The sequence below is a fragment of the Drosophila hydei genome, unplaced genomic scaffold (genome assembly GCF_003285905.1).
Source record: "Drosophila hydei strain 15085-1641.00,03,60 unplaced genomic scaffold, DhydRS2 tig00008119-arrow-pilon, whole genome shotgun sequence".
Taxonomy (NCBI): domain Eukaryota; kingdom Metazoa; phylum Arthropoda; class Insecta; order Diptera; family Drosophilidae; genus Drosophila; species Drosophila hydei.
The window spans coordinates 3,141,530-3,165,965 of NW_022045830.1; the positions used below are offsets into that span (position 1 = coordinate 3,141,530).

Genomic DNA, 24,436 nt, shown 5'->3' on the forward strand with positions numbered 1-24,436 from the left:
TATATATATATATATATAAATATATTTGTAATAGAAATTAAACATTTTTTGAGTATCTATTAAATAAATTTTTATAATTTTGCTTTACAAAAATATATTATATACATATATATATATATATATATATATATATATATATATATATATATATATATATATATATATATATATACATATTATGCAGATTGAAAATTTTAATTTCCTGGATTTTTATACAATAAACTCATTGAATTTAAGATTGGTTTTATGACAATATATACATAAGAAGGAGACGTGGCACACTCCATATATTCGATTTAACCATGTCTGTCCTTCTGTGCCTCCGTACGAAAACAACAATCTCGTAAACTAAAAGGGCAAGAGACTTGAAACTTTAAATATATAATCCTGCAACCATATACAATGCAAGCTTATCATACTTTTCGAATAACTCGGCCGATTTCTTAATCCCTTGAGCTTGAATGCCAGAAAAGATGCAAAATTTAAGTCCTCCAATCAAATGAATATCATGAATGTATTGCTTTATAATTTAGTGTATCGTCTAGTCAAACACTCCCGACAAGAGAACTCTCATTTCTTTTGGATTGATTTGAATATATGTCGAAAAAAGTTATATAAAAATCTAAAATTATAAAAATGAGAAATCTTACATTTCTATCCTAAGTATCTAAAGTAGTTACCGATGTTTAGATTTTTCTTAATTCGTTATTATTAATTAATTCTTATGCCTTAAGACTACTCCAAAGTTATAAGATTTTTTTAATTTGAACCGCAAAAAGATGATTTTCGTATTCACATTTTTTTATAGATTGGGTCATTAAAATCAGTTTCCAAATAACCAGTTAATTTAGTTTCGCTCACTTAACATATTGTCTTTTTCACTTGCAGATGGACGCATGGGTCTATCCATACTGCCGCTGGCTGCGCTGCTCACAGGCACACTCTTCACCGTGGGCATAGCCGTGTTGTTTGTGGTCGTCATAGCGGTGCGTCGGCGCCGCTGCCAGGGAGCACGCAATTTGTGCGATGACAAGGACAAGCATTTGGGTGAGTAGAACTAAAGTGGAGGCAGACCGGGGCAGGTGAAAAAAATAACTCAGGCACCATTTCATTTGATGCGTCAGGTATGGACGTGACGGTCACTGCGCCGCTGGAGACAGGCGCCGGGCATCAGCGCCTGGTTGTGGCCTACACGCTGAAGCAGGGCATCGAGAAGCAGCCGGACATACTGAGTGCACAAAAAAGCGCAACTGGCAGTGACACATCGTCGCCGCTGGGAAATCGACAGAGTGGTTTATTTATGGGCGGCAGCAATGGCGCCGCGCCCAGCGGCACAGCGAATCATAAAACTGCGGAATATGTAAGTAGTTGTAGTTGTTGTTGTTGTTGTTGTAGTAGTAGGAGTGCTCAGCGCACACACATGCGAAAGGCGTTGCAAGCTGACATTTGGCATATTGCAGGATGTGAATGTGCCGCACCTGAATAGCCCGCCCTCGCAGTCCAGCACTCTGAAACTGGAAAGTGAGAATGCAGCGAAAAACTATCAGCCGCCAGGTGCAGCGGCTGCTCCGCTACTGTACGATGCCATGCCGACGCTTAGCCGCTACGAGCAGCTGGGCCTGAATATGGGCAGCTATGCTGGAGGCGGAGGTGGCAGCAACAGCACACTCAGCTCCGCCGGCAGCGTGGCCAACTCCACGAGCAATGCGCACGGCAATGGCAGCAGCAGCAGCGGTGGCCATTATGGTGTCCAGCATTTGCATCACACTCTGCCCCATGGCATGGCCTCGGGCAGCTTGCCACGCGGACGGGATCCGCTAACCTTGGCGGATTACCTCACCACCAGCAGCCTGATTGACTATAATCTGAGCAAGGCGGCAGCCACAGCCGCGCCGATGGGCACGCATATGACGCTGCCCAAAGGCTTGGCCGGCACAAGTCTCTCGCCATCGCAGCTGACCACCATTACACAGAAATCGAATGCTGGACGCAATCACATCATCACGGACACACTGCCCGGCCCGGAGAGCTGCGTCTAAGCTGCGACCATCGAACTATCCTGGCATCAAACTAAAGACTGGCGCACAACCGAAATAGAGATTCAAGAGAAACAGAAACAGAAACAGAAACAGAAATCGAATAGAAAAGCAGTAATTGAAGTAGTTGAATGAGAAATACGTATAGTAAATATATATATATAGAGCTAGGGCAAACACTTACCAAAATAAAAGCAGTAAACTAACTATGCGTAACTAGCAAACAGTTCTACGATCGTGTCTCTAAGCATTAAATTCTTATTGTTAGACCTAAATGTAGTTTTTAATATTTAGTCAATGTATGTGTTCGTGTGCATGTGTGTCTGTTTGTTTGTACATGTTTAGTGTAAATGTATTTCTAGTTGTAAACATATACATACATAATTATACATATATATATAGACATATATATACAGCCAGCTAATCAGCATCAAGTTTGATCATCGCAGCTCACAACACAGATATAATAAAGCATGCTTCTTCGAAAGGATACTGGTGCAGACATATCTAAGCCTGGAATATCTGAGCAGATCTTCAAAAGGGAATTGTTATACCTAGGAAACATCAATTCAACAAGATTTCAGTTCAGATTTGTAATCCGACGTATTAAACGATATCCGACCTATGAACAGATATCGCTATAAAGGTGAAAATTGAGATTTTAGGATTCTGAAATTTGGTCTAAAGTAAAATCCAATAATATTTTTACAAATAACTGAAGTTGTCGTTAAAGCGGGTTCCTATAAACAATCATTATATCAATTTGAGTAAACATAAACTAAGTATAAGCAGATATTCATGCTTGATGCTGAGAGCGAGGCCGAACTATTATAAAAATCATCTTGTTGAATTTTGCAGTGTACTTCCAAGCAAACCCCGAAGTGTTGTTAAGATAAGTTTTCATTTCCTTTTTTCACTCGATGAGAACACATCCCAAAAATACAAAAAAAAACATATCCTTTGCTGTCCAATGGAGCCTTTACCGTTACTTAACCGCAACTATTTGAACTGCTGCCCAAGATCAAAGTCGAAAAACAAGCATTTCACATTTGGGGGTCAGCCCGATGGGAAAAAGTTATATTGGGAACACGTCGTGGGCCATTGCCTGTCCCACGGAGAGTGCGAGCGAGAGGGTGAGCGGGGCTAGGGGAGAGCGAGCCATTTTGGCCATTATTTAACTTTTAAACACGCACCAGAAACAGCAGCCCGGCAGATTTGAATTTAATGGGCATTGGGCATTGGCCATGGCTAACAGGCCAGCCAGTCAGCCAGCCAGCTAGCCAACAAGTGAGCAATAAAGAAAAGTTTAGAAAAATATGCGATAACCGCCCTGTGGATACCCATAATAAGCTCACGAACGATTGAATGGCCATGGAACACAATAAAAGCTGGCTAAGGACTCAAACAAACTGCGGGGAGTGCAGGAGCTAGCGAAAACTCGGGCATGAATTTGTGCGCACGATAGCGCAAAATGATGACAATAAATGGAAAAGTTTTTAATAAGCCAATAAAATGATTTATATGGCTAACATCGAGCGAGCAAGAGAAAAAGGGAGAGAGTGGAAAGATCTAAAGCATTTGCCGCACTCAGCAGGTTTATTAATCGTAGGCCATAGTCCGATTGTTGAATTACTAACTGCTTCCGACAATTTAATAAACAAGACATTAAATCACTTATTAATTTCATAAAACAATTTTTAGATTTTATTTCAAGGACAAGCAAAAGTATAGGCTTTGCTTAAGAATAATAAATAAGTCTGTTCCAAATCATAATCAACAATGGACTGATTATCCGTTTGTCTCTATATTTGATCGAATCTATCTTTCAAGAGACTTGAAAGATTCAGCCAAGTACTTCCGACTCGATCACTTCAAATCCTCTCTGTAAGGCAATTGTGAAAGACAATTCAGTTAAGCCAGAGAATACAACGAATTATTCAATCAAAATTGATAACATCTGAGATCTGAGTTGGATTGGCGGGCAGTTCAAAAAGTTGTTGGTAAATAATATAAAAAAATACATATTTGGAAAAAAATTAGAATGCCTTTTGAAAAGGCATTGCAATTGTTATCAAGGCATGTTCGCATATCAGAAATGCATCTCATACGTTTAAACTATTAAATTAATAAGTGTTCAAAGGTTGATCGTCGTCATCATTTGGATTTTTAGGGTCTACAAATTGCATTTCTAACGAAAACCAAACTAAAATTAATTTTTAAAAAAGATTAATAAATATAATTAATAAGAAAGTGTGAATAAAACAGAATACAAAAACATATATAAAGTTGTAAAACCGGAAAAAGCATAAATTATATTGCTATAGACAAAAGTAAAAAAATCATAAACTTCCTTCCTTCAACGTGTATAAGCTAACGTCCCCCGCTGTAGATATTCAATACGAGTAGTTGAAATTGTCAAAAACCAAGTCATGTAGTGCTACATATACATACATATATATTATGATCATGGCACAGGCCGAACAGCATATGAACATGTATCAAATGGGCCTCGCAGAGGGCAGCGCATTGTACATAAGACATAAGTAAAAACCAACGTAAGCACGATGATTGTAACTATCTATGTAAAAATGCTTAAAATATTTGTGATAAAGTAATAGTGTTAATGATAAGTAATAAAACATGACATATTATGAAAAATATATCTATTGTTTTCAGAGGGGTTTACTGGAAGTGGCTGATGGCTCCAGGTCAACAAATCCACAAAAATCGAAGTATTATAATTTGTAATTCTATATATATATATATATCTAATTCTAGCTATAGTAGCTCAGCAGTAATCCTCCTGCAAAACTGTGTTCCTAGCTCCTAGCTGCATTAACATGAAACCTAAGCAGAAAGAAACCTTAAGCTGCCGCGCCTTCTACAGTTTAACATTTATATAACATTTAGTCAATCTCTCATAATCATCAAATCCAACCACAATGCTTAAGACTCACGAATATATATTCCAAATTTCAATTCCCTAACTAAAATTCAAGTCAAGTCAGGCTTACCCAGACAAACAACCATTTATTTTTAGCTTTGGTCTAGGTGATGGATGGCTCGATCAATTGTCAACCTTAAATTAGAATTCCTGATAATATTATATACCTCCAAATTAATTTTCTTTTATTATTTATAATTGCAATAATGAGAAAATAAATACGATTTATTATTATCTTTAAATTTTTAAGTCTATTTAAAATTGATTAAAAACCTTTAAGAAGTATTTGATTTATTTTTACTATACAGCTAAATAGATTTCGGCTGACTAATGATAAATTTATGACTTGAAATATAATATATTTATTTTATAAATTTGCAATCGATTCGGCATCGACTTTCATCTGATTCTTATTAAATTATCAGAGTCATAAGCTTTACTCATACCCTTGGAGCTTCACAAACTACAATATCAGTAACAATACACGACTTTCAACTGAATCATCCATCGAAATGTATTAAAGTTCATTAAACACATAAGTGCTAAGCGTGACGACAGCCAAATTTCAGCTATTAAATGAGGTATTTCTTATTAAAAAAATAAATGTTTAAGAAAATATACCCTAAAATCTATGAGATGTTGAATGTTAAAGGCAACTCTTCCTTTGAAGCCCTTGGCTAGAGTGGACTTCAATGAAGCCTATGAGCAAAGAAATTTGTTTATATTTTAGCTAGCTATAACTAGATAATTCGTGATTAAAGCCTCAATTAAAAAAGATTTTTAAATATTTTTATATCATTAAAAATGTTTATCCGATACTAAAAGGGTATTCCAGAGTGTATTTAAAAGTCTATGCTCGACAGACTTGTTGCTGACACTTATCGCACTTTGTGAAATGAGGAAATGTTGACAGATTAAGCTGAAGCAGTGGCGTATACGGAGCTTTTCAAAAGGTATTCGTCTAGGCAATCCAATCCAATTAAGATGGCATATACAGAGGCAGAGCCTAAAAAGCAAAAAGGTATTTCGCTGCGAACCCCCTCGCCGACGCCACTGCGCGCTTACAAAAATACAGTTAGTGATTATACAGTCAGATTACAGATTTTGATTTCTGCTCAATTTTACTGAAAGCTCAGTGTCACCGCGTCTTTGGCTTCAGCATCAGCGTAATGAAGGCGTTCACAAGTTTTTTGCTGCTCACTTTTGGCGTTCTAGCCTGCACAGCCAAGGTATGTAAATACGATAGATTCCTTGCACTATAATCAATAATAATTTGCAGTATTATCATGAGCCTAATGCACCTAAGCTGCATATAACCCTCTACTATGAAGCACTCTGTCCTTATTGCATGGCATTTGTAACGAATCAGCTAAGCCCGTCGATGGTGCTCAAGGATCGACTGCACTACACGAACCTAACGCTTGTGCCTTATGGCAATGCCAAAGTAAGTGATTCGCAGCGGACTAGACATGATATGAATGAATATTTGCTACTTCAGTTGGACGACAAGGGTGAGCTGACTTGCCAGCACGGCGAGGACGAGTGCGAGCTTAATGCCTGGCATGCCTGCATACTGGAGCACAATGACATCAACATATCATTAAAGCTAATTGCCTGCATGATGCGCGGTCGCAAAAATAATCTAGACAAGTGCGCCAAGAGATATCACATTGATGTTACTGCTGTGAAGGACTGCAAGAGCTCGCGCAGCGTGGATAATATATTAAAAAAATATGGCGAAGCGACAGCTGAGGTGGACTTCAGCGGCGTGCCAGCCATCGCAGTTGATGATGCAAGTATAAGCAGCTTAAGCTCAAGATTATATTACTAACTATTTTCCGTTTTCAAGCAGGAATATAATGCCGATGATCAGGAAGATCTAATGGCTATTTTTGACCACACATTCTGTGCCAAATACAAAGCCAAGTTTAACATAACACTTAATAATTGTTAACAACGTTATTTTAGAAACATTTATGGTTGCTTATTACATATATACAGATATTGATATTTTGAATGTCACAGAGTTTTCTTTCACACATAAAATTGTTTGATTTTGGCCAACGATAGATGAAATGACTTCAATACATAATTAAAAGAAATATTCAACAGATCACAATTCGAATAACTAATTTTAGATGCATATGAAACTTAGTTTTGGACACATAATTGAATGAATAGCTTATCATTTATGATTTAATCAGTTAGTTTTTCTTTTCAAGCATTGCAATAATTTTGTCCAGCTTTGCAGCTTGTTGCGCTTCGAATGCATCCAGTCTTTTAGTGATAGTGTGTTGAAGCTGCTCGAACTTGGCATCGATATGTTGCTGTACAGTTGGGTTAATGTCAACGGCAGTGGCTGATGACATCGGTACAGGCTGTGCAGGACAGGACAGCCCCTTCATCATGCACAGAAACTTTTGTAACTTTCGATCATCGTCCTCGGTTTGATTGCCACCTTTTTGCAGCAACTCCTGTATATTTTGTATGTCGAATGTATTTTGCAGCTGTGTGGTGATGCCATTCGGATTTGGAGCTATGTGCAACATAGCACCATAAATACAAATTTCTTTAGCCGACGTCAGCAGCTTTAGATTAATCTCAGATATGCCGGAACGATCGATTTCGACATCGTAACGATAGGGCCGTATGGGTATATCGGCCTCTTGTTCTTCAATGCTGGTGCCGTAAATGGTCTCCAGATACTCCTGAGTTGGACCAACAAAGAGCTCCACTTTGGGTGCGCTACACACAAGCGTTATGGCGGCAATTTTAAACTTTGGTGATATTTGAAATTGCAACTCACAGGGTATTGTTGGGCAGTCATTGTTTGAGAACAAAACTGCGCGTTCTTCATCGATAACATCGTCCAAGTCGGGCCTGCAATAGTTATAAATAGATATGTGTGTAAACCAGTTTGGGCGTGTATGCATTTTTAACTGTAAATGGAAATCCTTTGTCTTACTTTTCAAAGACATCTTCGTCCGAGTGCCGTGTGGGCACCACCTGATGCAGCTCTTTGCCGGCCGTTTGAGCCCAGCTGCATCTTGCAATTACTTTTTCTGTCATAACTCTCAGTTTTATCTAATGATAGTAATAAAAAAAAACTATTGCTGCAAGTAATATCAAAAACGCTTTGTTTGTGGCTGCTTCTTCTACACTACAAACCCAAGGCTGCCCATCTGTTGCGTTAGCAGGGCCGAAAGCGAAACAAACACAGAGTTGCATTTTTCGATACGAGTTTGGCGCCAAACGTAACAGTCTTACGTAACAATAACCGCGACCTGCCCACACAGCGTTGCAATACGCTATTTTGACAGCTACGACCTTGATAAGCCCCCTTGTAGGTCATACTTTAGCGAATCCACAGGAAAGCGACAGTGCTATAAGCGCCATCGCCGCAAGTATAACAATATTTTCCGTAAACTAGTACAATTATCAAATATGGGTGGCAAATACAAGATTGTAATGGTACGCCATGGCGAGTCCGAGTGGAATCAGAAAAATCAATTTTGCGGCTGGTTCGATGCCAATCTGAGCGATAAGGGTAAATCCGAATTCATATAATAAAAGACATAACAATCAATCAATACTTTGTGATCAGGCAAGGAGGAGGCTCAAGCTGCAGGCAAGGCCGTTAAAAACGCTGGCCTCGAATTCGATGTGGCGCACACTTCCGTGCTGACCCGCGCACAAGTCACTTTGGCCAGCATTCTGCAGGCCAGCGGCCACAAGGAGATCCCCATTTACAAAACCTGGCGTCTGAATGAGCGTCACTATGGTGGCTTGACCGGCCTGAACAAGGCTGAGACCGCCGCCAAATATGGTGAGGCTCAGGTTCAAATCTGGCGTCGCAGCTTCGACACACCCCCACCACCCATGGAGCCCGGCCATGCCTACTATGACACCATTGTCAAGGATCCACGTTACGCTGATGGACCCAAGCCCGACGAGTTCCCCATGTTCGAGTCACTGAAGCTGACCATCGAGCGCACACTGCCATACTGGAACGATGTCATCATTCCACAGATGAAGGAGGGCAAGCGCATCCTGATTGCAGCCCACGGAAACAGTCTGCGTGGCATTGTCAAGCATTTAGATAGTAGGTCTCAGTCTCTATCAATTCTCAACAGCTTTTAAACTATCCACTTACTCCTTATAGATCTCTCTGAGGATGCCATCATGGCCCTGAACTTGCCCACTGGCATACCGTTTGTCTACGAGCTGGACGAGAACTTCAAGCCCGTTGTATCCATGCAGTTCCTGGGCGACGAGGAGACAGTCAAGAAGGCCATCGAAGCTGTTGCTGCCCAGGGCAAGGCCAAGTAAATCAAAATCTCTGTCTCAAAATAAAAGAGCACAATTGCTAGACATTATTAAGTTCAGCTAGATGCTGGATCTATCCTCCCGTTCGTTGTTGTTGTTCTTGTAGCACTAATCGGTTCATCCCCACTTCCCAGTACAGTTAATAAATAATTTATTATAACACAAGCCAAAGGTCAAATCTGGGTTTTATTACATTCATTTCCGTAGCTGATTAGATCACTTGCGTTTCTTCTTGCCATCTTTAGCTAGTTCCAGGCCCAATATGCACTTGGGGGGCACCTTGTAGGTCTCCGTGAGTAACGTGTAGATAAAGCGAATTTGATTACCCTGCACCTGCAGCTGCTCATGCTTCTGGTGCGGCAGCTTGACGATGCTCGTGCTGGCGGCAGCTCCTTGTTTGCACAGCTTTATTAGCTCGGCCATGATGATGCCGTAGGCTTCGATGTTACTCACCAGGGTCACTTTTTTGTTGCCCGACCTTGTGGCCAGGGACATTTGTATTTGTGGCTTGCCGCTGGTGTCCTTGCCGCTGCACATTTGATAGGAATGCTCCATTTTACTCGTAATAATGGAGGTTATTTCGCTCAGTGTACCTTCACGATTGCCGCACAGCTCCTGGAGCACAGCATCGGGATGCACCAGCTTTGTCTGCGGATTGCTAAGACCATGTTTGCTCACATACTCGCGCACAATCTTCTTGACCTGGCCCACGGGAATGCCCTCGCCTCGTTTGTAGTTCATCTTTGTAAAAAATGCGGCGGTTACATCAGAAACAATATACATCTCTCTCAGTTCCGAGTGGAATAGGGGTGTTTCTGCAGCTGCGCCGCTGCCATCGCCTGTCTTCACATCGGTTATAAAGTTTACCAGTTCTGGATGCTCCAGATCAACAGAGATTATCTTGTCTACGCCTTTCGTCTCCTCACGCACTACTATAAAGCCCTGATCGACCATCTCTGCCAAGAAATTGGACAGCTTCTTGTAGCGCGTCTTCTTTAGATCAATTTGCTCAGCGGCTTCGGTCACCACGTAAAGCCTAAAAAAGTTGCTCGTTAATAGGGGTAGCGGCAGCTTCTTGCCATTGTTCTTAAGCGCAGCCAAGAATGCATTTTTAAGCAAAGTTTCCGGCGTGGCTTCATCAGAGGATGAGGTTGCAGCAACGGCTGCAGTTTCACTAATCTCATCCAGCGATAAGGCAGCTGTGGTGGACTCCAATTCAACTGGTTCTATTGCTTGTGATATGAATGCAGGTTCCTGTTCGATTTGTGGAGCTTTTGTCGCTTTGCGCTGATGATCCTGGCCACCCAAGACTGGAAAGTCCTCACTCGACAGAGGTTTCGTCTTATTCAGCGGTATTTGCTGCAACATACTGGGTTCGTGTGCCCACAGCTTATCACCGAACATGTGCAGCATTTTAACAGCCACGCCATGGCCCCCACACATGTATAAATCATCGCTGGAACGCGCCAATTGACCCACGCCCACAGCTGAGCTATTGTTTGTCAAATTAACTGCCACTGCAAAAAAATTGTATTTAGAATTACCGTTCGAATTTGTACACAATACTTAATGTGCAACACACTCACTCAGCTGATCCTTCTTGAAATGCCCGTACATGTTCAGTCCAACGCCAAGGGGCACCACGCCGGGCAGCATCAAATCCGCTCCATTCGATAACTTCGGCAGCACACCCTCGTGCGTGCTGAAATAGGGCAGTATGTCGGGCGTTGCCCACAATGTGTAGAGTGTGGGCACCAGCTGCCCGCCATCCAGCTCGAAGAACATCGGCTGTTTGTCCACACAGTAGATCATGCTTGGCTGGCCGCCATGTGTGAGAATTTTCAGCTGCGTCACATTCGCCTTTGCCGGTATCAAATTTTCTGCCGGCACATGGGGAAAAGCCAATTCGAGGCGGGCCCGCAATTTCTTGGCTTCTGAGCCTTTGAGAGCGGCACTGCTCTTCAATCTGTAGGGTTTTAAAAACATGACCGGGGCTTACGAACAATTTGCGTACGTAAACTAAACAATCAAAATAAATAGAAACTAACAGTCGTTCACAATAGACGCACGCTTTTGCCTGCAGAGCAAAAAACAGCTGATTCGTGATTGTCAAAAGCAGTTAAAAAATATAATTTAAAAATGCCCAATTTTTTTTAAATTTTAGTTATTTTTATAATTAAGTTACTTGTTTTTTGAATAATTAACTCACTCTTTCTAATTAATCGAAAATAAATTTAAGTGATCATTCACAATAGATTTGAACTGAAACCCTCTGCGAAATTTGCTGCCGGCTTGCCAATGCCTTGAAATATGTATTTACTATAGTGACACATATGTACATGTATAAAAGAACAGTTTATAATGAATTATTTAGTAACATAATATATTTAGAAATTCCTTTCTTTCTTTTTTTGAAGACAACAAGCGATGTTTGTTTTCCCGCCCAAAGCACATATGTTTATGTATCTATTTGAATTTTCCTGGAAAAACAGCATCAGGAAAAATTGCAAGATCAAAACGGCGCCATTTTATTAAACATTAGAAATTATGTTAACATAACATAACATATGCTGCCTGCAAGCAGTCTTAATGATAATTAAATACAAACAATATATGCCATTACTTCAACTTTTGCCGACTTCGTACTATCGTTTCAATATCCCCCTACTATGCCTACATATGTATATATATATTTATTTGTAACATAAATATAACAGCTCTAATCCGAGTCAGAATCCGAGTCGACTTCGCAGGTATTCGAATTCTTCGCTGTTGGCGGATCATAGAAGTGCAGCTGCTTGCGCCAGATCTTAACCAATCCATCAAATGCTCGACGGCTGTACTTGCCAAATTTGTTTGGCGTCCTGGGGTGCTCACGAGTGCGATCACTCTTTGGCACCGTCTCAGTATATCTTTCATATGCAGCCGTGTTTTTTCCATAGTCGATCTGTTTTTGACGGCGGGACAATATAGCGGGATCTGCCTCTGTATACGAGGATGATGATGAGGTTGATGAAGTGTAACTATTATGGCGCACACGCTTCTCCTCCTTGTGTCCCTTGAAGTGATGTGCCTTGGTACATGGATTTCCCTCATTAGTTGTGGACGATGCGCTGCTATTTGGACTGTTGGAGCGGCTATTCTCAGTACTTAGTGTAGGCGGCGTTACAGAGTGTCGTCGCTTAAAGGGCGTCTTTAATTTTTCTTCCTTGACCAGACGCTCAAACTTTTCTTCATTGCTGCCATCAAGGAACTCAAGAGTCATTTCGCGTTTTTGTTGAGCAGCTGTGCTCCCGGCACTGCTGTTGAAAGATGACGAGGCCTAAGCCAACAATAATTATTTAGCTAACTCCTTACAATGGATACAAATCATATATTACCTCATCGCTATGTCCTAGCTCAGCGCGAACTTCTTGTGCCCAACTGTTTAGCGGCTTTGCGTCCATCGAAATGGAAGAACCAGAAGAATTTAAGCTGCCTGCGCGTTTTAATGGTGTCGCTGCATCTACAGACATGCGTTGATCCTCGAACATCATGTTGTGACAGTTCTTTTTGGTTTAAATTGTATTTACTATTAAATTCGGTAAATACGTAGGTGAGCGCAGCAAAATAAAATTCTGTTTTGTTCGCTTGCGCTACTTGTTCGCGCGTTTTTGTTGCTGCGATGCTAAGTTGCGACGAACTTGTATGTCGATAGCTATCGATAACAATGCAAAATAAGGTTGCCATTTCTTGATGAGGATTTGATTGACAATACTGCGCTATGTGTGACTTGCAACACTCAAGTACACAGCGAACATTGTGCAACACTATAACGTTTGGTGATTTAGCGTTTTTTCGGCATAAAAGAAAAGTCTGTGTAATATTAAAAACTGCAATCCATTGGTTAGTACAGAAAAAAATTACTTGTCTATGTTGTAATCAGACAGTTTTTGGATTCAAATTATTCATATGTTACATACACTTTCGTAGAACATATTTATTATTGGGGACAAAAAACAACGCAAGCAAAAAATGAGCCTCACATCCGCCGCGGGGATAATATCCCTACTTGATGAACCAATGCCAGATCTTAAGGTATTCGCTTTGAAGAAGCTGGACAATATTGTGGATGAGTTCTGGCCCGAAATTTCCGAGTCGATTGAAAAAATCGAAATGCTGCATGAGGACCGAGCCTTCCCTGAGAACAAACTGGCTGGCATGGTTGCTTCCAAGGTGTTCTATCATCTCGGCTCTTTTGAAGATGCGCTCACATATGCGCTGGGCGCAGGCGATCTGTTCGATGTGAATGCCCGCAATGAGTACACGGAGACGATCATTGCCAAGTGCATTGATTTCTATATTGCCCAACGAGTTGATTTTATTGAGAATCCAAAGGAGGCAAAACCAGTGGATGAGCGCTTGGAGGGCATTGTAAATCGTATGATTCAGCGGTGTTTGGACGACAATCAATACCGCCAGGCTCTCGGCATTGCGCTGGAGACGCGTCGTATGGATATTTTTGAAATATCCATCATGAAATCGGACGATGTGCGCGGCATGCTGGCTTATGCCTACAACGTAACCATGTCGCTGCTACAAAATCGCGGCTTCCGCAATCAGGTGCTACGATGCCTAGTCGGACTGTATCGGGATTTGGGAGTGCCAGACTACGTGAACATGTGTCAGTGCCTAATCTTCCTGGAGGATCCACTGGCCGTTGCTGAAATGCTAGACAAATTGACAGGCTCTTCAGTGGAAGCTAACAATCTGATGGCTTATCAAATTGCCTTCGATTTGTACGAATCGGCAACCCAAGAGTTTCTGGGAAATGTACTGCAAGCATTAAAGGATACAGCTCCTATACCCACAGCGTTGCCCAGCACATTCAAGCCTCAAGGCACGGCAGCTGGAAGTAGCGATACCACTGCCAAGTCTGACGATGAGAAGACCAAATCGCAAAGTGACGAGAGCATGGAAACCACGGAAGATAAAGAAAGTAAGTTTTCTAGCAAGACTTACGTTCGATTTACATATATTTATGTATTATTATTTTACCAGGCGATGCCAAGATCGAACGCACAATTGAGTCGCTGAACGATATGGAAAAGCTGCATCAGAAAAACATTGAGAAGCTTATTTCTATACTCTCCGGCGAAGTCTCTATAGACTTGCAGCTACAGTTTCTTATACGCAGCAATCACGCCGATCTGCAGATATTGCGTGGTACTAAGGAGGCGGTGCGCGTCTCGATTTGTCACACGGCGACTGTCATTGCAAATGCTTTCATGCACAGTGGCACCACGTCAGATCAGTTCCTGCGCGACAATCTTGATTGGCTGGCACGTGCAACGAATTGGGCAAAGCTAACAGCAACCGCCTCGTTGGGTGTCATACATCGTGGACACGAGAAGGATTCGCTGGCCCTCATGCAAAGCTATTTGCCCAAAGAGGCGGGTCCCAGCTCTGGCTACTCCGAGGGTGGCGCATTATACGCATTGGGTCTGATACATGCCAATCATGGCGCCAATATTATTGACTACCTGCTACAACAGTTGAAGGATGCTCAAAACGAGAATGTGCGCCACGGAGGCTGCCTTGGCTTAGGTTTAGCCGGCATGGGTACCCATCGCCAGGATCTGTACGAGCAGCTGAAATTTAATTTGTATCAGGACGATGCTGTCACTGGCGAGGCTGCTGGCATTGCAATGGGCATGGTTATGTTGGGCTCCAAAAATGCCCAAGCCATTGAGGATATGGTATCTTATGCGCAAGAGACACAGCACGAAAAAATTCTACGCGGTTTAGCTGTAGGCATTTCATTGACCATGTTTTCTCGCCTTGAAGAGGCAGATCCACTTGTCACTAGCCTCTCCACCGACAAGGATCCCGTCTTGCGTCGCTCGGGAATGTACACCCTGGCTATGGCTTACAATGGCACGGGCAGCAACAAAGCTATACGCAAGCTGCTCCACGTGGCTGTTTCCGATGTAAACGACGATGTGCGTCGCGCTGCTGTCACTGCAATTGGTTTCATCTTGTTCCGTACGCCGGAGCAGTGCCCATCGGTGGTTAGTTTGTTGGCGGAATCATATAATCCGCATGTGCGTTATGGCGCCGCAATGGCGCTGGGCATCGCATGCGCCGGCACTGGCCTGCGCGAGGCAATTGCCTTGTTGGAGCCTATGGTTAAATTTGATCCTGTCAACTTTGTTCGTCAGGGTGCCCTCATCGCATCCGCTATGATCCTCATACAACACACAGATTTAAGCTGCCCCAAGAGCACTTTCTTCCGCCAGTTATACGCTGAGGTCATCAGTAACAAGCACGAGGATGTTATGGCTAAATATGGTGCCATTTTGGCACAAGGTGAGTGAAAACCATTTATTTCAGCAGTTGCCATTCATAACATCTACTTCTAATCTCTGCCTGCAGGCATTATTGATGCTGGCGGTCGCAATGCCACGCTCTCGCTGCAATCTCGCACTGGACACACCAATCTGCAGGCTGTGGTCGGCATGCTGGCTTTCACTCAGTACTGGTACTGGTTCCCACTGGCGCACACGCTATCCCTTGCCTTCTCGCCGACCTGTGTAATTGGCCTCAATTCAGACCTGAAGATGCCCAAAATGGAGTACAGATCGGCAGCGAAACCATCTCTTTATGCATATCCGGCCCCTCTGGAAGAGAAGAAGAGCGAGGAGCGCGAGAAGGTAGCCACAGCGGTCCTTTCAATTGCAGCTAGACAGAAGCGCCGCGAGAATGCCGATAAGAAAGAGGATGAGAAAATGGATGTAGATGAGGATAGCAAGGAAAGTCCGGCTGCAGGCAGCAAAAAGGAAGATGAGAAGTCTGAAACTGCAATAAAGACAGAAGAGAAGCCAGCGGAAGAGACCAAGTCGAAGAAGAAGGATGACAAAGAAAAGAAGGGTGATGAAAAGGATAAGGAGGCAAGCACCAGCGCGATTGGCGACAAAGAAAAGGATAAGAAGGAAAAGAAGGAGCCCGAGCCCAATTTCGAAATTATGCAAAACCCGGCACGTGCCCTGCGTCAACAACTGAAAGTCTTCAGCGTGGTCGATGGCCAGAACTACGAGCCCATGAAAGATGTAACCATTGGCGGCATCATTGTATTCCAGCACACGGGCAAAGCTGAAGACCAGGAACTGGTCGAACCGGTTGCCGCATTTGGTCCAATGAACGATGATGAGAAGGAGCCCGAGCCACCAGAGCCATTCGAATACATTGAAGATTAAATGGGCATGCTGTTTGTCATTATCTAAGTAAAACATGTTTTGGTTTTTGAATATTGCATACAAATGTATTTTTCACCAAATTTACTAAAAACAAAACAAAATGAAAAAAAAAATTACACAGAGAATTAATGCTAATCTATAATTACCCATAATAAATGTTCATCACGCATGATGTAAAACGTTGTGTACTTTATCTTTTAGAACTTTATCTCACTTTTTTGTCGCCAAAACAATTTCTTATTTTGTGAAATGAGAAAATCTTATCAAAATTAGCTCAAACATCACTGTTGTCAATTGTGGATTCTTCATGTTTGAATACCAAAGCTCGTTGGGGTCCCCATCTGTTTATTAATATTAACGAGCTTTTTTAAATTGTATGCCAAACCATTTCACAATGCTTGGAAATCGCTCGCGCTCAAATTTTCAAATTATCGTTGACAAACAAATATGTTGCTCTCGCTCTATCTGCAGACAAGAAACCGTTTCATTCGGGCATAAATACATATACACTCATAGAGGCATTTGAGCGTGGTCGGTTTGCGTGAGAGAACGAGAAAACCCGATTAAAACAAAGTAAACAGTAATATTGTATGTCAGGCCGAAGCATACCTACCCTTTCAGAGACGAGCATTTCAAATTTGTATATTGATAATCTTTTATTTGTAATTTTAATTACAGAAAATACGTGCAAATATTTTAAATTTATTTGTGTTTATATGCAAATATGAATTGCTGAAACAAAAATTTGCCCAATTTTTTATATATTTGTGTACCTATAAATATTTTGATATTTATGTCAATTTAAATTAACCCAACATTAAACTTCATTTCTCTCATATAACGAGCAGGAAGGAACCTGTTTGGCCATATTTATACGAACAGCAACTGCTGCCTGTAGCTCAACATTTCTTGTGCGTTACAAATATAGTGAGAAACTAATTATACTCTAAACATCGAAAACACAGCACGAATCGGGCAGCTGATTTACACGAATACACTCACGCACTCACATATTAATGCTCTTTTTTCTCTTTTTCTCTCTTGACTGAGGTTTATTCAAAAGTTTTCTTCGTCTATCACTCGCTTCAATTCCACCATTGCCATTTCAAAAGTCGGACCGAGAAGGCGTGCATCGGTCCATTAAAATTACGCATTGTTTGTTTCACGTAAATATTGTGTAAATTCTAATTAATTACAAAAGGCAACGAATGCTAAATCAAGTGTGATATTTGTGCGGTAAAGGCCTACCCGATTGATTAGCATACGAAACAGTTGTGTTTGCATTTGCTTTTGCTTTTGCTTTGTTTGTCGCTGGGTCAATCACAGCAGCAAAACGGCTAATTTTGTATAAGACGTGTACACAAAAGAATTGCTGTTGGCCTCGACCCTAGACAATTTACAACGATAGTGTTGTTGTTGCCGGCATAATTCTGAACGTACATATTCATATATATACATCGCTGTTAAATTACATATGTGCAGTTCGTCAATATTGCTGAGACAGTGAGTGTGCATAAAATATTAATAAAACAGCCGGATACAAAGAAGAGCGAAGAGAGGAACGCTCTCTCGATTTGCGTTTTACTGGTAATTGAGTGGTGTAACGGTAAACGCAAAAGTGATAAATTGTGCCTAAAATTAATAGTAAGCCACCCATATTATGAACCGCACCAGAAGGAAAGTTGTACGTCCAAAAAATCCTTACACAAATGCAAATTTATTTTCACGATGGAGCTTCTGGTAAGTTACAAGTAGTTGTTCTTCCCCTTTGCAACACACTCACACACGCACACAAACATGTATTCTCTAACGGTAAATGATATGTGTAAATTGTACGGCGTTCGCTGACTGTTCCTTCAGCTCGATAGCACGTGTCAGACAGTATTAAGTGTCGATGTACGTAGATGTACATACATGCATGTATTGCATATGTATTTCTATATTTCTTACTAATAAGCAGCGTTGTCAATCTAGCTTTTTCCCCGTCGTATGTAGCTTTTTTAAAGAGTTGAAAGCTACTGTTTGGCGGCTAATTTTGTGCTTAAATAAAACACTGAAATTCCGCTAGCATTTGCTACCAATACGTTTTAAAATATGGGGAACATTGTTAATATGTGTGCACACTGTCATACCTAAATCGCACACACACTTGAGCGTTAGGTGTAATTTAAAGATTCGGTTTTTTTATAGAGGTTATTCACCGTTTTTTTTACTTTGTGGCATTCACAAGTTTTTTCGTCACACATACTAAATTTATATAAGTAGTGTAAATACTTATGAACTGATAAGAGTATATATAGCCGAAGCATATGTCTATTATACATATATATGTATATATATATAGACTCATATATTTATATGAATTCACATGTGTCTATGTCTGCCCATACATATGTACATATGTACATATGGACGGCGCACAGTTGCGCATATGTTCATTTTGATTAGAATTACATTGGAGAATTTTTATTAGAAAAGCATTGAGTAAATATTATTGGCAAATCGAGTAAGATTATAATCTGAAATTCAGTGAATGTGCACTAAACGCCAATGTGTAACTGTCTTTCTTATTTTATTTATATATTTTATATATTTATTAACTCGTGCTCTCGTCGTATCAAATTTTATTATGTAAAATTTTCAGTTGAATCTACGATCCTAAACATTTACTACTACAGAGCTACTAGGGTTCTTATCTTCTGAAAAATAAAGCAGTGAATAATCTTATTTCAATATTGAATGTAATTTAAAGTATACACTCAGTTTAGAAACGGACACATGGTTTTTATTACATTATTACGATAATTGGCAAAAGACCTTCAAAATGCCAGCCACAATCGTGAATGAAACCCTAAACATAACACAAATGTAATTAGTTATACCGAGTATACTTTTTTGTTATCTATGTACAATGGGGCTTGATATTAATTACTAAGTATAAATGTTGATACAATTATACAGAGCTTTGATTTGGTATTTTTAATACATAAAAACATTTATCTACACAATTACATGATATCGATTTGCCGACTTTCATATATTTCAGGTGGATGCGAGATTTGTTCAAAAGAGGTCTGCAGGGTCCACTCACAGACGAGGAGCTGTACCAGCATAGAAAGACGCTAGACAGTGATCGCGTGACGAGCAAGTTTACGGAATTGTGGGAGGATGAGAAGAAACGCAGCAATCCGAGTGTCGTTCGCATGATATTTCGTGCATATGGCTCCATGTTCGTGCCTTTGGGTATACTCTTTTCCGTGCTGGAATCATGTTGCAAGTATGTACAATAATTGATGTAGTAAAATTTAGCTAATCCTTGATTATTATTCACAGATGCCTGATGCCTTTATTTCTGGGTTGTCTGGTTGGTTATTTTGCAACGGATCAGACAACGATAACCGAGTCAATGGCTTACAACTATGCGTTAGGAATTGTGATTTGCATGTTGCTGCCTGTACTCTCATTCCATCCGTTCATTTTTTACATATTCCAAGTGGGCACTAAGTTACGTTTAGCACTGTCTGGTCTCATTTACCGCAAGTGCCTGGAGGTGTCCAAAAGCAACAGCAATGATGGTCTGCGCGCACGTGCCATTAATATATTGTCCAACGATTTGGGACGCTTTGATACAGCCCTATGCTTTTTGCATGATACATGGAAAGGTCCAATGGAATCGATACTTATTGGGTATCTAATGTACCGTGAGATTGGCATTTCGGCTGTCATAGGCGTTTCCTTTATGCTAAGTTTTATACCGCTCCAAGCGTGGGCTGCCAAAAAGGCATCCAATTACCGCCAGATGACTGCAGAACGCACAGATCTACGTGTGAAACTAATGAACGAGATTATACAAGGCATCCAGGTGATCAAGATGTATGCCTGGGAGAAGTCATTTGCGCGTGTCATTGCCCAGGTGCGTCTCAAGGAAGTGAACGCTATTCGGGGTACTGCTTACATTCATGCTGCTCTCAGCTGCACTTCGATGATCTCACCACTATCTGTGTTCTTCGCTCTATGCTCATATGTATATCTGGGCGATGCATTAACTGCCAAAAAGGTTTACATGGTATCTTCCTACTTTAATATGCTCAACGACTCTATGGTGCACTTTTGGCCTCTATCTATCACGTTCATAGCGGAGGCGTTGGTCTCGGCTCGGCGGTGCAAGGAGTTTCTGCTAGATGGCGACAGAGCTGAGGTCCCCATCAATTTGGAGCCGGATGCCAAGGGGCCCAAGAACAAGCGTAAGATAACTCAACAGGACAAACTGAAGAATGTGGAGGTAAATGGCACTCTGTTGATAAACGGTCAGACGCAGCCGACACAGAAAGAGCACAATCGGTTGCGCGACTACAGTCCCGATGCGCCTCAGAAGTGCGTGATCTTAAAGAACGTTACGGCTTCGTGGGACTCTAGTGACGGCCATCCCAATTGCGCCATTGACAGCTTCAGTACCGACATTCAGGATCAGACGTTGACAGCTGTGATCGGTCCGGTAGGCGCGGGCAAGTCCAGTCTCCTTAATGTGCTACTCGGCGAAGTGGGCATTGATCAAGGCGAGGTATCAGTTCATGGCAAAATCTCATATGCTGCACAAGAGCCCTGGGTCTTCGAGGGCACAATACGAGATAATATTGTCTTTGTGGAGGACTATAATGAGCGGCGCTACAAGAAGGTGATCAAGGTGTGCGCATTGGAACGTGATCTGGAGCTAATGCCCAGGGGCGATTTAACCGTGGTGGGTGAGCGCGGGGTCAGTCTCAGCGGCGGCCAGAAGGCGCGTGTAAATCTAGCTCGAGCTATTTACCGCAAGGCAGATATCTACCTGCTGGACGACCCGCTATCTGCCGTCGACACACACGTGGGCAAGCACATCTTTGATAGATGCATACGCGACTTTCTGTCCAACAAGATACGGATCTTGGTCACACATCAGCTGCAATATTTGTTCGACGTGGAGCACCTGCTGTTGATGTCCTCCGGCAAGGTTGTAGCGCAAGGCAGCTATCAGGAACTTCAGCGTTCGCGCCAATTTCAGTTTCTGGAGCAGACGCACGACGAGAGCGGCATAGATACGGACAGCGTTCATAGTCACATGTCGCGCAGCGATTCAGAGAAGAGCATGGAGCACCATAATCAGCATAATCCACTGTTACGACCCGATGAAACTGTGGAGGAGATCAACCAGGAACAGCAGTGCGTGGGCGCGGTAAAGTTCAGCGTGTACGCTTCTTACTTCAAGGCGCTTGAGAGCACATTTTTTTTTGGTTTGATTGTGGTGCTCTTCGTTTGCTCTAGGATAATGCTCACGGGTGTGGACTACTTCCTTTCACGCTGGTGAGACTAAAAATGTCTTCAAAAAACTTAACTTTAAACTAATAATGTATTCTTTTCGTATAGGGTAATTTGGGAAGAACAGATTGCTATAAATGGCAGTTTACTTTCTGTTCCAGCAGCCGTCAATGTCACGTTGAATGTGACCACAGAGGCACCCGTGAACGATACAGTGAACAGTGCTTTACCGACAACAGTTTCAGATGCTGAGAATAACGTTCGCCAGGAACTTGTCCTCTTCTATGCTGTTATTTTGTCCGCCACGTTTATTGTTTACCTCATGCGCACCTTTGGCTACTTTAGGATGTGTCTGCGCATTTCTTTGCGTCTGCACGATCGTCTTTTCCGTGGGATCACACGCGCCACCATGTACTTTTTTAATACAAACTCTTCGGGCCGCATTTTGAATCGCTTCTCAAAGGATATACGCACAGTGGATACAGATCTGCCGCGCACGCTGCTGGATTGCCTGGCTGTGAGTAGCATTCATTATCAAATAAGATAAACCCACAAACATTAAAATATTTGCAGTTTGCTATTGATGTCTCCGGCGTGCTTATCATTGTGGCCATTGCTAATTATTGGCTGCTAGTGCCCGCGGCAGTGATTGTCGTCCTTCTAGCCTGCATACGTTACCTTTATGTGAACACTAGTCGCAGCGTTAAGCGGCTGGACGGCATATGTAAGTCGAATGTTTGTTTTGAAGCTGGGCTATTTAAAACATGGTTCCGTTTTGCAGCTCGCAGTCCCATCTACTCGCTAACAAACCAAACGTTTCAAGGCCTAACGACGATACGTGCTCTGCAGGCACAGAGCGCTTTGGAGAGCGAGTTTCACGAGTATCAGAATGCCAATACCTCCGCCTGGTTTCTCTTCCTCTCATGTACACGTGCATTTGCCCTGTGGTCGGACGTATTGTGCATTGGCTATATGGCAGCCGTCACATTTAGTTTTTTGCTGCTGCGCAATGAGTTTAACAGCGGTGATGTCGGCCTGGCTATACTACACAGCACCACCATGACGGGCATGTGCCAGTGGGGTATGCGGCAAACAGCTGAACTAGAAAATGAGATGACCAGTGTGGAACGTGTGTTAGAATATACGGAACAGACACCGGAGCCTCCACTGGAGACGGACGAGAAATTCAAGCCAAAAACCGAGTGGCCCAGCAAAGGACGCATTGAGTTCATCAACTTTAAGTTACGCTATGCACCAAAAGAGGCGCCTGTGCTGCGGGATCTGAACTTTACCATTGAATCACGCGAGAAGATTGGCATTGTGGGTCGCACCGGTGCTGGCAAATCCTCTATTATACAGTCCATATTCCGATTGGCCTGCAACGAGGGCATGATTCGCATAGATGATGTCAATATTGAACATATAGGTTTGCACGATTTGCGAAGTCGTATATCTATAATACCACAGGATCCTGTGCTATTTTCTGGAACGCTGCGCTATAATCTGGATCCGTTGGATGAACGAACGGATGAGGAGATGTGGAAGGCGCTGGGAGATGTAGAACTTCGTTCCTATGTATCCACTCTCATTGGTGGTCTTAATTGTCGCATGTACGATGGTGGATCCAATTTTAGTGTCGGGCAGCGGCAGCTTGTATGCCTGGCACGAGCCATTCTACGTAATAACCGTGTGCTGATATTGGATGAGGCTACGGCCAATGTGGACCCAGAGTAAGTATTGAACTGGATTCCTATCCTACCGACTGTTACAATAGTTCTGATTCTCTTTGCAGAACCGACAAGCTGATTCAGCAAACGATACGATCCAAGTTTGCCAACTGTACAGTGCTGACAATTGCCCATCGACTGCACACAGTTATGGATTCGGACCGTGTGCTGGTCATGGATGCGGGCGAGGTGCGGGAGCTGGGTCACGCCTATGAGTTGCTGCAACGGCCTGATGGCTATTTACGCCATTTAGTGAACAATACGGGAACTTCGATGTCCAATGCGCTAATGCAAGCGGCGGAGGAAAGCTACAGCAAGCGGCTATTGGATGGGAGAGTCCCAGCCGAAGATCTGAATATCACGGCAGCGATGCACGAACACACTGATTAGCACAATAATAACTCACAAACACAAACACAAATCTACTTAAGATGTATAGCATTGAGAACTGAAAGTATTATGAACGTATATTGAAATGTTGTACTTAACTTTAATTTCTGTTTTGTACTTGTAATTGTGTAAGCCCCAATTCCGTATATAAGTATGTACATAAATTCATGTATGTAAGCGTGATTATATTGTTAACTTGTTACTTAAATTTCATATGCCGAATTTATGAATGCAACACTTTCGTTAGAAATATCTAATGTATACCTCCGTTATGTCTTCTTTAGAACTCGAAAGCAATTTGCACAAATCAAAATGCAACTTCAATGAAACTGCTATTTTTTATACATCTACTGTATACACTTAATATAGATACTAACTATATAGCATATAGCATTGACATTGTACTTATATATGCATGTACGTAAACACGTACAAAATCTCAATAAAGTGCCTGAGCATTATTACACCAAAAAATAAATTAAAATT

The 24,436-nt window shown here is 41.9% G+C and overlaps 8 protein-coding genes across 10 annotated transcripts in view; 5 read left to right on the forward strand and 3 right to left on the reverse strand.

The window, feature by feature from the left end:
- Positions 1 to 2,205, forward strand: part of LOC111594514 — a 73,918-nt gene extending 71,713 nt beyond the window's left edge. The window contains exons 15-17 of the mRNA XM_030224824.1: positions 889 to 1,047; positions 1,125 to 1,360; positions 1,461 to 2,205. Coding sequence (XP_030080684.1) covers positions 889 to 1,047; positions 1,125 to 1,360; positions 1,461 to 2,039 — 974 coding nt within the window. The 3' untranslated portion in view covers positions 2,040 to 2,205. The remainder of the gene's footprint in view (positions 1 to 888; positions 1,048 to 1,124; positions 1,361 to 1,460) is intronic.
- Positions 2,206 to 5,967: 3,762 nt separating this feature from the next.
- LOC111594453 (GILT-like protein 2) lies at positions 5,968 to 6,978 on the forward strand. The gene is made up of 5 exons (XM_023307747.2): positions 5,968 to 6,001; positions 6,075 to 6,209; positions 6,260 to 6,424; positions 6,479 to 6,772; positions 6,833 to 6,978. The coding sequence occupies exons 2-5, from the start codon at positions 6,150 to 6,152 to the stop codon at positions 6,932 to 6,934; spliced, it is 621 nt and encodes a 206-aa protein (XP_023163515.2). The 5' UTR covers positions 5,968 to 6,001; positions 6,075 to 6,149; the 3' UTR covers positions 6,935 to 6,978.
- Positions 6,979 to 7,028: 50 nt separating this feature from the next.
- Positions 7,029 to 8,161, reverse strand: LOC111594450. Its single transcript, XM_023307743.2, has 2 exons — positions 7,946 to 8,161; positions 7,029 to 7,860 (listed from the first exon to the last, which is right to left on the reverse strand). The coding sequence occupies exons 1-2, from the start codon at positions 8,047 to 8,049 to the stop codon at positions 7,185 to 7,187; spliced, it is 780 nt and encodes a 259-aa protein (XP_023163511.1). The 5' UTR covers positions 8,050 to 8,161; the 3' UTR covers positions 7,029 to 7,184.
- A 158-nt stretch (positions 8,162 to 8,319) lies between these two features.
- Positions 8,320 to 9,471, forward strand: LOC111594451 (phosphoglycerate mutase 2). The gene is made up of 3 exons (XM_023307744.1): positions 8,320 to 8,527; positions 8,585 to 9,082; positions 9,143 to 9,471. The coding sequence occupies exons 1-3, from the start codon at positions 8,425 to 8,427 to the stop codon at positions 9,307 to 9,309; spliced, it is 768 nt and encodes a 255-aa protein (XP_023163512.1). The 5' UTR covers positions 8,320 to 8,424; the 3' UTR covers positions 9,310 to 9,471.
- Positions 9,407 to 11,433, reverse strand: LOC111594449 (eukaryotic translation initiation factor 2D). Its single transcript, XM_023307741.2, has 2 exons — positions 10,893 to 11,433; positions 9,407 to 10,823 (listed from the first exon to the last, which is right to left on the reverse strand). Exons 1-2 carry the CDS (start codon positions 11,290 to 11,292, stop codon positions 9,523 to 9,525), a joined length of 1,701 nt encoding a protein of 566 aa, XP_023163509.1. The 5' UTR covers positions 11,293 to 11,433; the 3' UTR covers positions 9,407 to 9,522.
- Positions 11,434 to 11,793: 360 nt separating this feature from the next.
- LOC111594452 (histone RNA hairpin-binding protein) lies at positions 11,794 to 12,999 on the reverse strand. Its single transcript, XM_023307745.2, has 2 exons — positions 12,687 to 12,999; positions 11,794 to 12,628 (listed from the first exon to the last, which is right to left on the reverse strand). Exons 1-2 carry the CDS (start codon positions 12,840 to 12,842, stop codon positions 12,026 to 12,028), a joined length of 759 nt encoding a protein of 252 aa, XP_023163513.1. The 5' UTR covers positions 12,843 to 12,999; the 3' UTR covers positions 11,794 to 12,025.
- A 93-nt stretch (positions 13,000 to 13,092) lies between these two features.
- Positions 13,093 to 16,720, forward strand: LOC111594542 (26S proteasome non-ATPase regulatory subunit 1). 2 transcript variants are annotated; one of them, XM_023307894.2, is made up of 4 exons: positions 13,093 to 13,191; positions 13,279 to 14,284; positions 14,347 to 15,654; positions 15,721 to 16,720. In XM_023307894.2, exons 2-4 carry the CDS (start codon positions 13,321 to 13,323, stop codon positions 16,539 to 16,541), a joined length of 3,093 nt encoding a protein of 1,030 aa, XP_023163662.2. In that variant the 5' UTR covers positions 13,093 to 13,191; positions 13,279 to 13,320; the 3' UTR covers positions 16,542 to 16,720. The 2 variants fall into 2 exon arrangements, with proteins under 2 accessions (XP_023163662.2, XP_023163661.2); XM_023307893.2 differs by having other exon boundaries at positions 13,093 to 14,284.
- Positions 16,721 to 17,342: 622 nt separating this feature from the next.
- LOC111594494 (probable multidrug resistance-associated protein lethal(2)03659) lies at positions 17,343 to 24,148 on the forward strand. Of its 2 annotated transcripts, none has more exons than XM_023307804.2 (8): positions 17,343 to 18,128; positions 18,187 to 18,281; positions 19,588 to 19,818; positions 19,875 to 21,878; positions 21,942 to 22,350; positions 22,407 to 22,557; positions 22,615 to 23,563; positions 23,626 to 24,148. In XM_023307804.2, exons 2-8 carry the CDS (start codon positions 18,202 to 18,204, stop codon positions 23,948 to 23,950), a joined length of 4,149 nt encoding a protein of 1,382 aa, XP_023163572.2. In that variant the 5' UTR covers positions 17,343 to 18,128; positions 18,187 to 18,201; the 3' UTR covers positions 23,951 to 24,148. The 2 variants fall into 2 exon arrangements, with proteins under 2 accessions (XP_023163572.2, XP_030080618.1); XM_030224758.1 differs by having other exon boundaries at positions 17,692 to 17,707; positions 18,024 to 18,281; positions 23,626 to 24,147.
- Positions 24,149 to 24,436: the final 288 nt, after the last annotated feature.

What these genes read in the sequence shown, in the direction of transcription:
- LOC111594453 (XM_023307747.2), top strand. Translation starts at nt 6,150, where the DNA reads ATGAAGGCGTTCACAAGTTTTTTGCTGCTCACTTTTGGCGTTCTAGCC. An exon ending in TTCTAGCCTGCACAGCCAAG is followed by an intron (nt 6,210 to 6,259) that starts GTATGTAAATAC and finishes AATAATTTGCAG; the next exon opens with TATTATCATGAGCCTAATGC. An exon ending in TGCCTTATGGCAATGCCAAA is followed by an intron (nt 6,425 to 6,478) that starts GTAAGTGATTCG and finishes TTGCTACTTCAG; the next exon opens with TTGGACGACAAGGGTGAGCT.
- LOC111594450 (XM_023307743.2), bottom strand. Translation starts at nt 8,049, where the DNA reads ATGACAGAAAAAGTAATTGCAAGATGCAGCTGGGCTCAAACGGCCGGC. An exon ending in GACGAAGATGTCTTTGAAAA is followed by an intron (nt 7,861 to 7,945) that starts GTAAGACAAAGG and finishes TAACTATTGCAG; the next exon opens with GCCCGACTTGGACGATGTTA.
- LOC111594451 (XM_023307744.1), top strand. Translation starts at nt 8,425, where the DNA reads ATGGGTGGCAAATACAAGATTGTAATGGTACGCCATGGCGAGTCCGAG. An exon ending in TGCCAATCTGAGCGATAAGG is followed by an intron (nt 8,528 to 8,584) that starts GTAAATCCGAAT and finishes CTTTGTGATCAG; the next exon opens with GCAAGGAGGAGGCTCAAGCT. An exon ending in CATTGTCAAGCATTTAGATA is followed by an intron (nt 9,083 to 9,142) that starts GTAGGTCTCAGT and finishes TACTCCTTATAG; the next exon opens with ATCTCTCTGAGGATGCCATC.
- LOC111594449 (XM_023307741.2), bottom strand. Translation starts at nt 11,292, where the DNA reads ATGTTTTTAAAACCCTACAGATTGAAGAGCAGTGCCGCTCTCAAAGGC. An exon ending in TTTCAAGAAGGATCAGCTGA is followed by an intron (nt 10,824 to 10,892) that starts GTGAGTGTGTTG and finishes ATTTTTTTGCAG; the next exon opens with TGGCAGTTAATTTGACAAAC.
- LOC111594452 (XM_023307745.2), bottom strand. Translation starts at nt 12,842, where the DNA reads ATGATGTTCGAGGATCAACGCATGTCTGTAGATGCAGCGACACCATTA. An exon ending in AGCTAGGACATAGCGATGAG is followed by an intron (nt 12,629 to 12,686) that starts GTAATATATGAT and finishes TTGTTGGCTTAG; the next exon opens with GCCTCGTCATCTTTCAACAG.
- LOC111594542 (XM_023307893.2), top strand. Translation starts at nt 13,321, where the DNA reads ATGAGCCTCACATCCGCCGCGGGGATAATATCCCTACTTGATGAACCA. An exon ending in AACCACGGAAGATAAAGAAA is followed by an intron (nt 14,285 to 14,346) that starts GTAAGTTTTCTA and finishes TTATTTTACCAG; the next exon opens with GCGATGCCAAGATCGAACGC. An exon ending in TGGTGCCATTTTGGCACAAG is followed by an intron (nt 15,655 to 15,720) that starts GTGAGTGAAAAC and finishes CTCTGCCTGCAG; the next exon opens with GCATTATTGATGCTGGCGGT.
- LOC111594494 (XM_023307804.2), top strand. Translation starts at nt 18,202, where the DNA reads ATGAACCGCACCAGAAGGAAAGTTGTACGTCCAAAAAATCCTTACACA. An exon ending in GTGCTGGAATCATGTTGCAA is followed by an intron (nt 19,819 to 19,874) that starts GTATGTACAATA and finishes TATTATTCACAG; the next exon opens with ATGCCTGATGCCTTTATTTC. An exon ending in TAAGCGGCTGGACGGCATAT is followed by an intron (nt 22,558 to 22,614) that starts GTAAGTCGAATG and finishes TCCGTTTTGCAG; the next exon opens with CTCGCAGTCCCATCTACTCG.